The sequence below is a fragment of the Peromyscus californicus genome, unplaced genomic scaffold (genome assembly GCF_007827085.1).
Source record: "Peromyscus californicus insignis strain IS unplaced genomic scaffold, ASM782708v3 Scaffold_21__1_contigs__length_65335640, whole genome shotgun sequence".
Taxonomy (NCBI): Eukaryota; Metazoa; Chordata; class Mammalia; order Rodentia; family Cricetidae; genus Peromyscus; species Peromyscus californicus.
This window is the reverse complement of record NW_026294514.1, coordinates 20,219,086-20,236,626: the sequence shown is the minus strand read 5'-3', so window position 1 is coordinate 20,236,626 and position 17,541 is coordinate 20,219,086. Positions and strand designations below refer to the sequence as shown.

General features: G+C 43.2%; 1 protein-coding gene across 1 annotated transcript in view; it reads left to right on the top strand.

The window, feature by feature from the left end:
• Positions 1-12,775: 12,775 nt before the first annotated feature.
• Acadl (acyl-CoA dehydrogenase long chain) overlaps positions 12,776-17,541 on the top strand; it is a 33,914-nt gene continuing 29,148 nt past the window's right edge. The window contains exon 1 of the mRNA XM_052749760.1: positions 12,776-12,891. Coding sequence (XP_052605720.1) covers positions 12,824-12,891 — 68 coding nt within the window. The 5' untranslated portion in view covers positions 12,776-12,823. The remainder of the gene's footprint in view (positions 12,892-17,541) is intronic.

Here is a 17,541-nt window from a genome sequence, read left to right as displayed (position 1 = left end):
TACACTGTCAATCAGACACCTTTATATGATGTCATATCTCCACTAAAGATACATAGACGTAGTCCTCAATTAGTGTCCCCACTATCACCATTTCTAATGGCTTGCTTAGACAGTTTATGCTTCTAACCCTGAAACACTGGGCTCTGTGGGTTTGGAGAATGAATGCCAGCGGAAGACTGCTTCTACCAAAAGACACAGCAAAAGCCCCACTGAAAGTTAATTTCCAGGCTTAGGCCTTACATATTCCAAAACAGCAGGCAAGAAGTAATTGACCTTATTTTCAGGAGGAAGTAAGGTGCCATAACATTACAGATGTAGGCAGGAATACGTTTGGTACCCAATACTCATTTTGAGCATGTCTTAGTATTCCCTTATCTAATCTGAGGATAAGAATAAGGAGGATTTTCTGATGAAAAGGATATTCTTCAATAAAATAAGTTGTTGACTTTTTTTTTTGTTACTTGAAACATTGTGTTAATTAAAATGGGGAAAAAGGCCGGGCGGTGGTGGCGCACGCCTTTAATTCCAGCACTCGGGAGGCAGAGCCAGGCTGATCTCTGTGAGTTCGAGGCCAGCCTGGGCTACCAAGTGAGTTCCAAGAGAGGCGCAAAGCTACACAGAGAAACCCTGTCTTGAAAAACCAAAAAAAAAAAAAAAAAAAAAAAAAAAAATGGGGAAAAAGTTAGAACTGCCACTGTGGTCCATGTTCGTAAGCCTCAGCACTCAAGAGACAGAGGCAGGAAAATTGTCATGAGTCCAAAACCACCCTGAGATCCTGTCTCTCAATGAAGGGTGCTGGACAGCAATGAAGAACAGAGGAAGCCACAGTGTTCGGGTACTCATACTTTCCGAAGGAGAACAGACAAACGGGAAGAATATCCTGTGGATCTTCAGTATAATTGTTCCCTCACGAAGGCCAGCCCTACCAAGGATACTGTAACCTGATCCTATCTGATGTCCAAGTTATGTAACAGCCCTTCTTCTGAAACCACGTCCCTTAGGTGACCTTATGATTATAATTTGGCTTCCCATACTATCTGCCTAAAAAAAGAAATGTGCAGATCATGCTAACTGAATTATTTTTGTCTTGTGACGATTGTCTTTCTCTTTGTAGCTGGCAATTTCACATTCTCACCTAATGATGTCTACAAGGTTTGATTCATATGTTTGTCCCACTGCCAAACAGACACACTTTCAGAACTCATAAAATGGGATTTGAGAGTCTTAAACATAGAGAATCATTTTCTGTATGGTTAATAATTCATCAATGCCTTTTGGAGTCTTATCTAGAAAGCCAACCCTTCCCCCCCTCTTCCTTACCGGTAGTTCTTATACATATGCTGTATTTTGTACTGTTCACTGAGTGTACATCTTATAAGTCAAACTTACCAGAGGTTACTAATACATTTACTGAACGACTTTTATAAAAATTACCTCATATTTTGTTTTTTTTAATCTAAAGATGATTTCATATTGTTAAATAAGTATTTGTTGAAGAATTTCTATATTTCTAACTTCTTGGGTATTAGCAATCTCCTCAAAATGCATAATATACATCAATTAGCAGGATTTCTGGCTTCTGGAAGCCTATTGATTGAGATTATGCTCACACAAAATGGGAAGAGGTAAGATGTCAGGTAAAGTTAGTGAGGTCATAAAGTGGAAAATATGTAGCTAGTGAAATGTCTGTGTGATAACTGCACACACTTAAAGCCTAAGTGGCCCAGAGAGCAACAGCACCTTCAACAGACTTGAGGATTTCAAAGTGAAAGGGGTTAAGAGAAATGGTACACTTGATTTGAACATACCAAGTGCAAAATAAAGAAAACTAAAGGGGAAAACAGACAAATCACAGTTCTCCATCTAGCTGGCTTTGAATTATTAAAAATGAACTCAATGCATTTCAGAAGCTGTATTCTGAATTTTATATTTGCTCTATATATCCTAATTCCTAATCACATGCTCTACTTCATTCTAAAAAAATTGTTCTCCAAAGGAATTATTTTAGAAAAAAAATCCTTATAATTTTTTCTAGTATCAAAAAATGGAAGAATCATGTTCTACTGATACCATAACAATCTCAAAATACTTCATATCATACAATGTCCATGAATGTAAGAAACAGTGAATACTAGTCATGCATGGTGACACATGCCTATAAACTTCACACGTGACATTGAGACAGGAAGATCACCCAACTTGAAGCTAGTTTGAGCTATGAAGTAAGTATAAGACCAGACTGGAATATATAATAAAACTCTGTCTCAGTGTCTTAGTTAGAGTTACTGTTGCTGTGATGACCAAAACAACTTGGGAAGGAAAGGGCTTATTCAGCTTATGGTTCCACTCACAATTGGTCATCAAAGGAAGTCAAGACAGAAACTCAAGAAGGGCAGAAATTTAGAGGTAGGAGCTGATACTGAAGCCATGGAGGAGTGCTGCTTACTGCCTTGCTCATCATGGCTTGCTCAGCTTGCTTTCTTATAGAGCCCAGAACCACTAGCCCAGGGATGGCACCACCCATAATGGGCTGGGCCCTGCCCTATCAATTGCTAATTAAGAACATGCCCTACAAACTTGCCTATAACCCAATCTTATGGAGGCATTTTCTTAATTGAGGCTCCCTCCTCTCTGATGATTTTAGCTCGTGTCAAGTTGACATTAAACTAGCCAGTACATTCAATAATGATAAAAAAAGAGAGGAAAGAAGGAAAGAAATATGATTCATTGACAGCAAAGATACGCAAGTGACCCTCTGTCCTTCATATACATGGCCACGAACAACATGAACACACAAATAGAGCACACACATTCACACAAATAATAACAGAATTCTGTTTGTAGAATATCTTTGAGTCAGCTGCAAATAAACCAAAGGTCAGAGGCTCTTATTCATAGGATAAAGAGCTGTTTGTTTGTTTGTTTTTAAATCTTGTGTGAATTGTTCTGAGCTTGCTGACAAATTTATGTTTGGTAAATGCCTACATAAGTGGCACAGTTTTCAAACTTGCTTTTCTTGTAACTTTGCTTCCCAGTTGAGTACACTGTGAATTGGACAGCTTCTCCCCACCTCGAACTTTTCCACAATTAGTCACTGCTATCTGCCAAAAGTTGCATGTATCCTAATAGGTGAAGGTTCGTTGATAACAGTGGTCACCTTGAGTAAAATACTTGCTTGAAGTAAAGTTAAAGTATCCTGATAAGAGAAATACAGTTTCTTACTCCAAACTAATACTACTTCTGCTCAGAGAATCCAGATTTATTGCTATTTGTGTTAGTGTCTTAATTGCCAGTAATTTTAACTGTAATTGAATGTTATTTGTAATCGAAGCTTTGAATGGCCAATATTGTAAGTTATTTCTGCATTTTAAGAGCTAAGTAAGAAAATAAGGATGCTTGAATTCATACCCTGACTATATTCTTAGCTAAATTCTATAATCTTGGAATATAAGAACTCAACACACACTTAACAGAGCAATGAATACTGGTACACTTTCTCCAAGAACCAAGACAGCCTGTTAGAGGAAGAAAGTCCAAATGGAATAAAAAAGAAATATGCACTTCACTTTTACATATTATAATGCAATTATTAAACACCAAGGATGTTTGGTCCTGTCCTAATCTTACAATAATAGCACAGTCATAAAAAGGTGAGATCTAATGCAAAAGAGAAAATAAAGTCTCCCTCCCTTCCCCCAACCTTGTGTGTGTATATATTTTTATTATATGTATTTATATATATATATATATATATATATATATATATATATATATATAGTGTGTGTGTATGTGTATGTGTGTGCATATATAGTATTATTTGTAGAAATGCAAACTTCTCAGAAGCTTATATTATTCTTGCTTAATTAAATGAAAGTCTAAGTGCAAACACTATCAAACTCATGTCCAGCATTGTGGATCTTGAAGGTACTCTGTTGAATACCCCAAAAGATATTATAAACCCTTTTAAATGGAGAGCATGAGATGTTGTTTATCAACTCTTTGACCATCTTCCTATGAAGTTAATATTTGTTTCTAGAACTTTCTTCAGCTGCAAAGGCAACACTTTGTAGCACAGATAGTCCACATTCTATCCATAAGTAGCTGAATTAAAAACTCATGGTGATGCCGGGCGGTGGTGGCGCACACCTTTAATCCCAGCACTCGGGAGGCAGAGCCAGGCGGATCTCTGTGAGTTCGAGGCCAGCCTGGGCTACCAAGTGAGTTCCAGGAAAGGCACAAAGCTACACAGGGAAACCCTGTCTCGAAAAAACCAAAAAAAAAAAAAAAAAAAAAACAACTCATGGTGAAGGTATAATTTAGAGTTATCATCTCCCTCTGGGGATACAAGAAAATTATAATCAGCTGAGCATTGCTGATTCAAAAATCCTAGATGCCAAAACACTCTTTGAACACCAACATGATAGAACAAGTAACAAATCCCACATTTGATCACTTGATAGGGTCTAGTAAAAAGGAAAGGCACTAAAATTATTGCATAAAATCAATTCCCTCCACATAGATCTGTATAAAATATACAGGAATTCTGTGCTTAGACTCAGGTCCTATTCCCAAGATATCTCAGAATGTATATACAATATCCCCAAATTTGAGACAGTTCTGGTCCCAAGAATTTCAAGTGAGTGAAACTCAGTTCGAATTCTCTTTGAGTGCTCAGAAGGAGTAGTCCAAGCAAACCCTTGGGATTTCCTGCTGCTTTCTGCCCAGTAGGTAGGTTTAGCAGCTCTATGGCCTCTGGCCACCAGAAGCACAGATTTCTAAGAACCTACATGCAGACTTCAGGCAAGCAGCCAGAATCCTGAAATCTGGCACAACCTTGTACAGCCACCAAGGACAGAATGCTTTCTGTTTCTGCAAGCTTTGGCTCTGTTCCTTCTAGAGCTCAGGCAACAAATCTTGCCTTGGGACACAAAGTTTAAGCACTTCCATCAGGGGAGCAAGTCCCAAAGGATATTCTTTATTCACCTTCTCCCTTTATGCTAGTGGTCAGCACCAGCCCCTCGTGTTTCCTTTCCTTCTTTTTTCAACTACAAGTAAAAACCGTTAAGTACTCAGGGCCCAGAAGGTTTGGGCTTTGGATAGTCAGGCCGGCATGGGTGTTTTCTCACTAAATTTCACAGAGCAGTGAAGTCTTCCTTGTACTCAATACTCCCCAGCCCCAACCCCATACCCAGACTCTGTTGTGAAAATATCATTTTGGAAAAACAGGCAGTTGGGACTGGTAAAGACGGCTCGGTAGAGAAAGGCAGATGCCGTGAAGCGTGATGATCTGAGTTCAATGCCCAGAACCCACATGGTGGAAAAAGAAAACCAGTTCCCACAAGGTGCCCTCTCAGCTCTACGTGTGCACCATAGGACATGCCACCCACCCCCAAATAAAAGGAAATGCCAGCAAGGGAAGAAAAACAGGGAGACCTGTATCTAAGGGACAGGCGTCTTTCCAAAACAGGTCAAGAAATGAGGAAGAAAATATTTCAGCAATAAGAGATTAGAACTTGTGGAACTTGGTCTATTTGCGGGACTCCTAACAATGGGAGCAAGGGGTTGTCCCCCAACACTTTGGCTGGCTCTTGGGAACCTTGTCCTCACAATGGGTGGCCTTGCCCAGTCTTACCACAACGTGATATGCCATGCTTTGTTGATATTCATGGGAGGCCTGCCCCTTTCTGAACAGAAACAGAGGAGGAGTGGATGGAGAGGGGGTAAGTGGGGAGAGGGAATGGAAGGAAATGAGGGAGGGGAAACTATGGTTGGGATGTAAAATAAATAAATAAGTTAACTTTTGAAAAGGAATAAAATATTAGCTGGGCATGGTGGCACATGCCTTTAATCCTAGCACTTAGGAGGCAGAGTCAGACAGATCTCTGTGAATTCAGGCCAACTTGGTCTACATAGAGAGTTTCAGGACAGCCAGAGCTACATAGACAAGTAGAGAAATAGAACAGAAAAAAAAAATCTATGAGCAGATCCCAACATATAAGACTTCATATGAGAAAGTATTTTAAATGAGTAGCAAAGATGGGTTCTTGGAATTGCTTGAGGGTTTATCACACACACACACACACACACACACACACACACACACACACACACACACACACACAAATATTCACATGGAGCAAAATTTAAAACTCTGAGGGTGTTAAGAGTTCTAGGCTTTGGTAAGCAACGAAGGGGAGAGAGCAGAGCCTCCATGAATGGAATTAGCATCTGTGGTGGTTTGAATAGGAATGGCCTCCACAGGCTCATATATTTGAATGCTTGGGCATCAGTGAGTGGAACTGTTTGGGAAGGATTAGAAGATTAGGAGTTTTTGGCCTTGTTGACATAGGCGTGGCCTTCTTGAAGAAAATGTGTCACTAGGGGTGGGCTTTAATATTTCAAAAGCCCATGCCAGGCTGGGTGCCTCAGATGTATACTCTCTCTGCCTATGGAACTCCAGCACTTACCTGCATGCCACCAAGCTCCCCACTGTTGTGACCACCTCGACCAGCAAGGAAGACACTACACCGAGCTCTTCTTTCTGCAGTTTATTCAGGAACCTTGAACAATCTTCTGACCCTGGGGAAAGCCAGCCCACGCCCTTTATAGCCACTGGGCAACCAACCCGTAGTGCTACGTGGACAATGCCGATAGGGTAAGACATACACAAGCAAGCCAGATTCTACGCCCAAGCCAAATAAGGAGTTGTTTATCCCAGAGAACACCCGCCATCAGGAAGGCGGAAGCCGGATGCCAGCGCCATCTTTGAGGCGCGGCCGTGCACGGCTCTCTACACCCCATCAACAGATACATCAATACTTCAGGAGGAATGGTCATAGCTCTTTAAGCAGGAGAATTTGACCTCTGGGTTGAAGACAAATTTGAGGGAAAGGAAAGGTTGAAAAGACTATAGTACATAGAGATAAGCAGAGGATGGCTGATTTGAAAAGGAAAAAAAATGCTCTTGGATTAAAGTGCTCTTTTTTTCACTACTTCAAAATGTGGTTATTTCAAATGGATGACAATATTAGTTACAAGTGATAATGGTAATTCTATCTGTATGCTAATTGCTTGGCCTCCATTAAGTGAAAAATCTCCCCAACAGTCTTATGACTCAGGTACTATTTTTCTTAGATCTTGAGTAAGCAGAGGCTTAAATACTATATGCTAGACCCACTAAGGTCATGCCTCCCAGTACCTGGCCTGTTCCAACCCACATATATCACACACACACACACACACACACACACACACACACACACACACACACACACACACACAGTGGCCTCAGAAAATCCAGGTGAGCTATAGTAGTTTCCACACTTAGAGAAGATTCCAGCTGAGCCCTGATCTCTTCACACCTGTCTTCCTTCTCTTTTAAACAGATAAACTCTCAACTTCAGCCCACTTACTGGCTCCATATTCCTGATATTTCCTGCTGTCTTGATGTATGTATGGTCTGTAAGACAGTGATACTGTCTGATTCATTTCCATAGCTAAGTGACTTAAAGGTTCCAAGTACTTGGTCAACCCCTGTATCCCTCACGGCCTAGAGATTATGGTGTCCCTTGAGAAATGAACATTCTGATCTCCTAAAGATAACAAGATTAACGTTCACCCTTGACAACAATCGCTTATATCAGATCAGAACATCAAGCCAGAAACAGCACTCGGTTTTACACTATAGACAAATGAAATTCCTTTCTCCTTTAACCTATTTTAACACCAACTTTTAAAATCCCTGTGTTGTTTATGAATTCTGAGTTAGAGGATACTAAGGTCAGAATTTCCCTAAATAGCGTTACTAAAGGAGGCTTTGACATTATCTGTCTAGTTTTTTTCTCTGATGGAAAGAACAAGAAATGAAGAGAAGAGACTATTATCCCATGCTCTCCCTCTTGGGGTCTAGAAACAACCCAAGGAATACCCACACTGTCCGTTAGAAAAAAACACAAGCATTGGCAGGATCCGCTGCTGCAGACACTCCCTAAAGGTAGGCATGGGAACTGAATCAGAGAAAGGGTCAGGTTCTCCGGTCTCTATGTTTCCCTGGCAACCTGGGCAGAGCGTGCCCGCCTCTTAGATTTAGGGTGAGGAGACACAGCCATGACAGTCCCGTGTCCTGGTTTCCTACTGTGCCTGGAATGGATTCTCTACATATTTTCTTTTCGCCTCACAGCAAGGGCATGAGGTGGACGCTATTAATATCTCCATGTTACAAATAAGGAAGGGAGACACAGGGCGATTAGGGAACTTCAAGAAAAGATTTTCCAGCCACGGTCTTGAATGTTCTTTCCCAAGTGTTTCCTATTACACCATAAAATAAAGTGAAAAGGGGTGGAAGTCAAGGTCACCACTGCTCAGCGCGCTCTCTCTCTCTCTCTCTCTCTCTCTCTCTCTCTCTCTCTCTCCCCATCCCTTTTCTCCTTTTGACACACTCTGTCTTAAGTGTTATAATATTCTTCCCTTCTTCAACAATATTAAGCATTGTTATTTTATTTTGTATGCCTGTATGTCTGTGCACCACCTACCTGTCTGGCGCCTGTAGGGGCCAAAGAGGACTTTGGATCCACTGGAACTGGAGTTACAGAAGGTGTGGGCCACCATGTGGATGTTGGAAACTGAACCTTGATCATCTATCTGGAAGAGCCCTCAGTGCCCTTAGCCACCGAGCCATCTCTCCAGCCTTTATTACTCCTGTTCTCACAGGTATACAACTGCCCCCTTTGAGAGCAGGCATTTTGTCTTATACAGGGTCACACTTTCATGACTGGAAGAAACTCACCCTTTTGTTTACGAAGAGGAAGAATGAATTAACGGGTTACTTTTGCCCTCTCTAGCCATCGGCACTCCTTACTTCCTGTCACACCAAATGCCAACTACTGGCTTTGATATTTAGTACTTATAAAAATACTGGCCTCCAACCATGGCCTGCCAGTGACTGCAGCAAGTCTGTGTGCTTGACCCTTTGCAAGCACCAGTCCATGATCTTAGTGAAGAGAACTTCACATTCAGGTAGTCTCAAACACAAATCTGCAGGACACTGTCTGCCAAGGTATCGGCCTGAGATTACCTACCCATTAAGCTGGAATTCCTATTTGCCAACGTAGGCTTTCCAGTTAGACAGTTTCCTCTACCCATCCCTTCTTCTTTCTGATGAGCTTTCCTCATTTTGTTACACTCCTCACAGCCCATCTTTTTCTTCATTATCTTTTAATGCTCCAAGCTCAGGCATATCCATTGACATATGGCTCCGGCTGCCGTTGACATTTCAATTAATAAAAGGATGCCCTTTCCTGAGCATGGAGGCGAATGCCAGTAGTCTACTTACTCAGATACCAAGGCAGGAGGATTTGCTTAAATGTGTAGAAGTGTATGAGATCAGTTTGGGCAATACAACGAAACCCTGTCTCATACCCTCTAAAAGGGCATGCCTTTCAGAACTCTCAAGTAAATGTGTGCCATATTCCTACAAGGGACTACAAATGGCGCAATTTATACTACCAAGGATTCATGAAATCCTGGTTATTGTTTAACCTTTTATATCATTTTAACACAGCTGATTGTATACTTAGAAGCTGGTTTGTTGCATGTATGTGGAAGGTCTGAGTTCTAGCCCAGGAATACACACACACACACACACACACACACACACACACACACACACACACAGAATTTGCACTTCCTTGTTTTTCTTTTATGAAAGGAAACAGCAACTTCATGATAAAGAAACCTGATGAACAAGATCTTAGCCAAATGTGGCTCGAATTAGTCTTAGCAAGAACGGAACAGAACAAGACTGAGGACACACATAATTTGCATTAATTCTGCCACTAGGAAACCTGGGGCGGGGGGGAACAAACACAATCAGATTAAGTTACTTCTAGAAAAGGAGTGATAAAGAAAGGCAAAAAAGAAAATGAAACTAAAACTAAGCAAACCAAGAACAAAGAAAGGCAAACTAACTGCTCCAGGTTAGTTCATACTGTGTGTGGGGACACGATAAGGAAGCCATCCTGCTCTGTGTGAGCATGTCTGCTAGGCAAGCACAAGGCCCTCAAATCCATCCCCAGCACCTGGAGACAAAAGCAGGCCTGGATGGGTTCTGTCTCAAAGCTCATTGTAATGAAAGGTTATTACCGGAGATTTGCTGAAATGGGAAAACGGACTGGAAATTTTTAAAGAATTTTACCTAATCTGGGCGTAGTAGCACACACCTTGCTTTAATTTCAGCATTTGGAAGGCAGAGGCAGGCAGATCTCTGTGAGTTCAAGGCCAGCCTGGTGTACATAACCAGTTCCAGGTCAGCCAGAACTACATAGTGAGATCTTGTCTCAACACACCAGAATTTTACTGTATTAAATGTCTATATTTAATAATTCTACTATGGTTACTAAGGTAATCCCTTTGTTCTTAGGAAATAACAGGAGGGAGAAGGAGGTGTAGTATATACAGTTGGTTTTCAAATGGCTCAGAAAAACTCCTGTATATGTGGCAAGTGAGTCAAAATGTTAGTATTTGAACATCTGAGGAAAGGGCAAACAGAAGATAGTTTACTATTCGGTAACTTTCGTTCATGTCTGACATTTTTCTCAGTAAGCCAGCAAAGTAATTTGGATGCAAATATTGATGTTGAGCTCATTTAATTTTGAAAAATAAAAGAGAGACAGGAGATTATCTAAAATAAAGTTGCACAGTCACAGCGTTAGAAGCCAACGGCAATTCAGAAAGCTTGTCATTGAAGGTAGTGTGCTAAGAGTCCAAACCAACTGGTTTTTATTATCACATGGAAAGGGGCTCATAGGCCATTGGAATGGTGTGGAAAATAAAGAAAAGATCACTGGACATATGTTTAATCAAATGTGTATTATAATAAAGTGGATCTCTATATAGGTGGATAAATATTTGCTGTGAAATCAGAAGATTTTTCCTAAGGACTTTGCAACACATCTTAGACTCTAAAAGAAATGTTACTGGAATGTGCACCCCTGGCCCTGCTAGAAACCAACAGATTAGAAAAATGGCTAGCAGTGGGGCTAGATTTAAAGAGTATCATTAAGGCCCAATAATCCCAGGGAAGTCCTCCACAGTCCTACCTCAGCGAGCCATACTTGACACTATTGGCATCAATTCACTGAATGGCAAGAGAGGCATGATGTATGTTTGATTGTAAAAGGTCATTATGACCATCCCTCAAAAAGGCAGGGGCCAACGCATACATGGATGGAGAATTAAAACAGCTTGCATTCTGGGAGTTGGAGATCTGTGACATTTCATTAGACACACAACCTTCGGAGGGAATTAGTGGTTCACACAGTTTGGGGCCTAGAAATCTGAGGAGGCTGAGGGGGTTCCAATGGGGGGCTTCCTATGGGTAAAAAGAAGAACTGAGTTTGAATCTCGTACACCCCTACACTCTATACCCTTATACCCTACACCCCAACACCCCCACACCCCTATACCCATGCATTAGCGGGACTCTCCTGAGTGTGCTTGTAAACCGAGCCCTAGGGATCAGAGACAGGTAGATCTCTGGAGCTCACTGGCCAGGCAGGCTAGCCAAATCTATAACCTGGAGGGCGACTGATGAAGACACCTGACATAGACTCTCAACTCCACATGTGCAGGCACACACACACACACACACACACACACACACACACACACATACACACACACACACACACCAAGATGTGCATACACCACACCTACATACACACAGTAAATAATAAATATAATTTAAAATATTTTTAAAAGTTAAAAGAGCAAACAAGACTTCATGTCTTCCCAAATTGTTGGTTCTGTGAAGTCCTAAAACTTGCCTTTTAAACATTTCTGTATGTCTTCCTTTCAGAAAGCTGTCAGTTGTTGACTTCTAACACAAAGTACCTATCCCTTTCACTATTTCATTATTTCAGATTCGGTGACTGTTCTCCTTAAGACTTAAGAAATTTGTGTCCTTAGAAATCTAATCTGGCCGGGTGGTGGTGGCGCACACCTTTAATCCCAGCACTCTGGAGGAAGAGCCAGGCGGATCTCTGTGAGTTCGAGGCCAGCCTGGGCTACCAAGTGAGTTCCAGGAGAGGCGCAAAGCTACACAGAGAAACCCTGTCTCAAAAAAAACAAAAAAGAAAAAGAAAAAGAAAAAAGAAATCTAATCTGGACGTTCTTTAGAGTTCAAAACCTTTCAGGCATTCCCCATTACAAAAGGTCAAATTCATACACTTAATTGCCACAGATTTCGTTGAAGTTAAAACAAAAAAAAAAAAAAAAAGAAAAAAAGAAAAAGAAACGACCCTATATGAGTTCAAGTACTATTGGATAATTGAATCAATTGTTGAGTTTTTTCCCATATCAAATATATTTCTATTTTTTTTTCCCATAGGGTAGCTACAAACTTTTGCAAGAAAAAACAAAACAAAAAAACAGGCACAATCCTTCACAGAGTATTCCTATAGTTGTCTATGTGAAGTGAGCCTTCCAGCATTAGAAAAGAATGTCACGCACATCGCCGTGCGGAGCTTTGGGGTGTTTGGATGCTCCACAGAGTGGCCAGGACCCTCTCGGGGACCCCTGCTCAGTCCTGCAGCCGGACAGACCGGGAAGGCGCACGGGCCAGGACGGCAGGCGGCCGGGCGAGGCGCAGACCCCGCCCGAGCTGGCGGCCCCGCCCTGCGGCCGGCAGTTGGCTGTCCCCGAGGCCCGCCCCGCCGCCGTCCGTCCTGCCGTCCCACCGCCCCGCCGTCCCTCCGTCCCGCCCGCGTCCGCTGCAGAGCCCGAGCCCAGTCCTCCGCCCGCCCGCCCGCCCGCCCGGTGTCCCGCCATGGCTGCGCGCTTGCTCCTCCGCTCCCTGCGCCTGGGTTCCGCGCCACGCCCGCCGCCCGCCGCCCGGTGAGTGCGGGGCCAGCCTGGGGTGCGGGCAGCCCGGGTCGCGGCGTGCAGTGGTGGGGTGTGGCGAGCCACGGCCGAGCCCGGCATGTCGCGGCCGGGGGCAGGGCGAGGCGGCCCGGATCGTCTCTCCCGAACCTGGGGCTGCCTTCCGCGGCGCGGAGACCTCGGGGTGTCACCACCCGCTCCCCAACACGGGCCGCCGGGCCCCAGAAGACATGACTCGGCCGAATGCTCGCTCGGGGCCCGGGGCCCGCCCCACATCCTACCGGGTGTCACGGGAAATTGCTTTCAAAGTTGCCCCGAAGCGGGGGCGGTCACCCCTTGGGCGCGCTGCCACCGAGTAGCTGCAGCCTTTGGCCCAGTTGGAACCACAGGTGGGGACTATCAAACCCGACAGTGAACTTGGGACTCCTTGTGCGGCGGCGCGCGGACCGGAAGACGGGGTTGCAACAATACTGATTTCGACTCCAGCTTCCAGGCGAGGGCCCCATCTGATAAATTAGCTGTACATTTACTAGCAAATCCTTAGAACTCATTAAATGTGGAGGGATTAATGGGCAGCTCCCAAGGGCTTTAGAGACTATTAAGGGTCTTTACGCTGAGATCAAAAGTTTTACCTCTCCTAAAATCCATTCATTGGATAAAGCAAACTGGAAGCTCAAAGCTTTGTTAATGAGGGTGGCGGGGCATTTAAATGAGCTAATTAGCACATTGTTGTGAAGTACCATAAAGTGTTGTGGTAATGCTTACCCATGGGGGCGGGAGGAGACAGAAAAGTTCCTAGGACTTTAAGAATGCTTTCTATTCTACAGAATACACTGAGGAAGTGATGGTCTGCCTTTTGATCAGGTGGTCTTTGCGCTCTTAAGTTTAGAGAACCCCAAAATGATCTTATTTTGATTCACGGGAGGGGGCGGGGGTGGGCGGAACTACCTCAAAGAGACTGTTGGAAAATAATGAGTCAGGAGCTACAGTTTTATCTTCACGGGTTTCTTAAACTTTTATGAGCATAATGATCAACGATCTTGTTGAAACGCTGTCTGATTCAGCGTTTATGAAGAGAGGCGGAGCCAAGAGCAAATACTTAAGCCCAGCTCCCAGGGGCTGAGTGTGCTAGTGCTTCCTTTCATTTAGTTTCTTGCTTTTTTTTTTTTTTTTTTTTTTTTTTTTTATGTGAATGAGGCTGTAAAGTGGTAGCACAGAGGCCAGGGGATCATGACGAATTTGAAGTCTGGTTTGAGCTACTTAGTGAGACCCTGACTTAAAAGGCAGAGAAAACTAAAAAGAAACTAACCAGTAGCTTGTTGGTTTATTCAGTACAGGTGTCTCAAAACTGAAAATAGATGTCCCAACAAACTCAACTGCCAAGTGAATGTGTCGGTTTCTGCCCTCTGCACATTACTTTCAGCGCCTTTAACGGAACTGGAAAGTGTTTATTCTCTGTGCATTTCTTTCTCTGAGCTTAGAAACGTTTCAGAAATTTCCGTGTCACATTTTATGACCCAGGCAGAGTTACACACAAATTCTGTCTATACATTGGTAAATGATTCCTCTGAATCTAAGAAGCATAGTATCCCAATCCCAGCCTTGCTTTGACATGAAGGGAAAAACCAATGTATGGAAAATCTGTAAGGAAAAACATGTACTTTAAAGTGTTTATCGAATAGTAATCTAAAGTAAACTTTTATCTTGTTGATATGGCTTGGTCGAGATATGTGAGGCCACCTGCAGGTCTTGTGACCTCTTCTCTCTGACCTTTTGAAACTTTGGTCATGAGGTTGGTGCCTCTAGCGAGGTTTAGGAGGTGTGGCCTTGCTGTAGGAAGTAAGTCACTGGGGCAGGGGGTGGATGGTGGGTGGTGGTGGTGGTGGTGGTGGTGGTGTCTGTAGACATTTCCAGTCTTCTTTCTCTTCTTTGTGCTTGTGGATCAAGATGTGAGATCTCAGCTTCCTGCCCCAACCACCTGTTTACTGCCATGCTTTCCTGCCAGGATGGTGAAAGACCCTCATCCCTCTAGAAGTATAAGCCCCCAAAACCCTCTCTTCTATGGATATGGCATTTTATCACAGCAACAGAAAAGTAACTTAATATAGTCATCATATTTTCAGCATCCATTCATCGGTTGATAGACATGTAGGCTCATTCCATTTTCTGGTGGTTGTGAGTACAGCAATAATGGACGTGGGTGTGTAAGAATCTCTGTGATACTTTGGAAATTAATATGGCATTTTCTCAGAAAGTTGGGAATCAATCTACCTCAAGACCCAGCCATACCACTCTTTGGCATATACCCAAGGATGCTCAGTCATACCACAAGGACACTTGCTCAACTATGTTCATAGCCTCTTTATTTGTAATAGCCAGAACCTGGAAACAATCTAGATGCCCTCAACTGAAGAATGGATAAAGAAAATGTAGTACATCTACACAATGGAGTACTACTCAGCTGTTAAAATTAATGACATCAGGAAATCTGTAGGCAAATGGATAGCACTAGAAAAGATCATCCTGAGTGATGTAACCTAGACTCAGAAGGACAAACATGGTATGTACTCACTCATAAGTGGTTAGTAGATGTAAAGGATGACCAGGCAACAGTCCACAGACTCAGAGGCTGGGTAACAAGGAGGGCCCAAGGGGGAACATATGGATCGCCTTGAGAAGGGGAAATGGAAGAGCTCTCCTGGGTGGACTGGGGGCGGGTGGAGATGGGACATGAGGAATCGGGTTGGGGACGTGGATGGAGGGAAAGAGTACTGAAAGAGATGACTCATAAAGTGGGGCATTTCAAGATCAAGTAGAAACCTGATGCAAGGGAAACTCCCACGAATCTACAAGGATGACCCCAGCTAAGACTCCTAGTAATAGTGGATACGGTAGCCTAATTTCCTGTGATCAGATTGGTGACTACCCCAATTGTCATCAGAGAGCTAGCTTCATCGAGTAACTAATAGAAACAGATGCAGAGACCCACAGCCAAACATTAGCCCAAGCTCAGGGAATCCTGCTGAAGAGAGGGAGGAAGGACGACAGGACTGAGAGGGATCACAAGAATCAACTAACCTGGCTCGTAGGAACTCAAGAGTCTGAACCAACAACCAGGGAGCCTGCATGGGACCGACCCAGGCCCTCTACGTATGTGTGACAGTTGCGTAGCCTGGTCTCCTTGTGGGACACCTAGCAATGGGAGCAGGGGTTGTCCCTAACACTTTGGATGGCTCTTGGAAACCTATTCCCCATACTGGGTTGCCTTGCCTATCCTTAATACAAGGGGAGGTGCTTAGTCCTACCTCAACTTGATATGACACCCATGGGAGGCCTGCCTCCTTCTGAACAGAAACAAGAGGAGTGGGGAGGGGAAGGGATGGGAAGAGAGGAGGAAGAGGAAACTGTGGTGCAGTTGGGATGTAAAATAAATAAATTAAAAGAAAAAAAACACAGAAAAAAAATCTGTGATAGGATACAGCATCTTTAGGTACATGCCCAGGAGTGGTATGGCTGGGTCATATGGCAGTTCCATTTCTAGTTTTCTCTTTGTCTCTCTCTTACTATTTTTGTTTCAGGAAACCTCTACACTGTTTTCCAAAGTGGCTCCATTAGTTCACTACTAGTCTACACTCCCAAAATCCCAGCCAGGGTTAGTTGTCATTTTGTAGTCTTTTTTGTTTGTTTGTTTTGTTTTTGTTTTTTGTTTTTTGAGACAGGGTTTCTCTGTGTAAAGCCCTGGCTGTCCTGGAACTTGCTCTATAGACCAGACTGTCCTTGAACTCACAGAGATCCACTGCCTGCCTCTACCTCCTGAGTGCTGGGATTAAAGGCTGTATCACCACTCCTGGCTCGTCATTTCGTATTATTCTTGATGGCTGTGATGACTTGAGGTGAGGTAGAATTTTAAAGTACCTTTGATCTGTTTTTCCCTGATGGCTAAGGCCGCTGAACACTTTTTTAGGCGTTTCCTTTTTAGGTGTTTCTTCTTTTGAGATCTTTCTATTCCGTTTCATAAGCCCATTTTGTAATTGGGTTGCTTGGCTGCTTCTTGTACATTCTCGACACGAAGCCTCTGTCAGATAGAGAGTTGGCAAAGATTTTCTCCGTTCTGTGGGCTGCCTCTTCACATGATTGGCAGTCTTCTTTGCTGAACAGAAGCATTTTCTGTCTCATGGGGTCACATTTGTTGGTAGCTGATCTTATTCCCTATGCTCCGTGCTACCCAAGTTCTATTTAGAAAAGGCTTAGCCGGGGCTGGAGAGATGGCTCAATGGTTAAGAACACTGACTGTTCTTCCAAAGGACCCGGGTTCAATTCCTAGCAGCTCACACCTGTCTTTAACTCCAGTTCCAGAGGACCCAACACCCATGGCAAAACACCAACGCACACAAAATAAAAATAAATATTTAAAAAAAAAAAAAAAAAGAAAAGGCTTAGCCATACTTGTGTGTCGAAGTGTACCTCCTGCTTTTTCCTCTGGGAGCCTCAGGATATCAGATCTTACATCGAGGTGCTTGATCCATTTGGAGTTTAGCTTTGTGCAGGGTCAGAGATAAGAATCTAGTTTTAGCCTCTGTATGGGTTCCCCGGCACCACCTGCTGAAGATGCTGTCTTTTCCCCAATGTAGACTTTTGGCGTCTTCACCAGAGATCAGGTAGCTG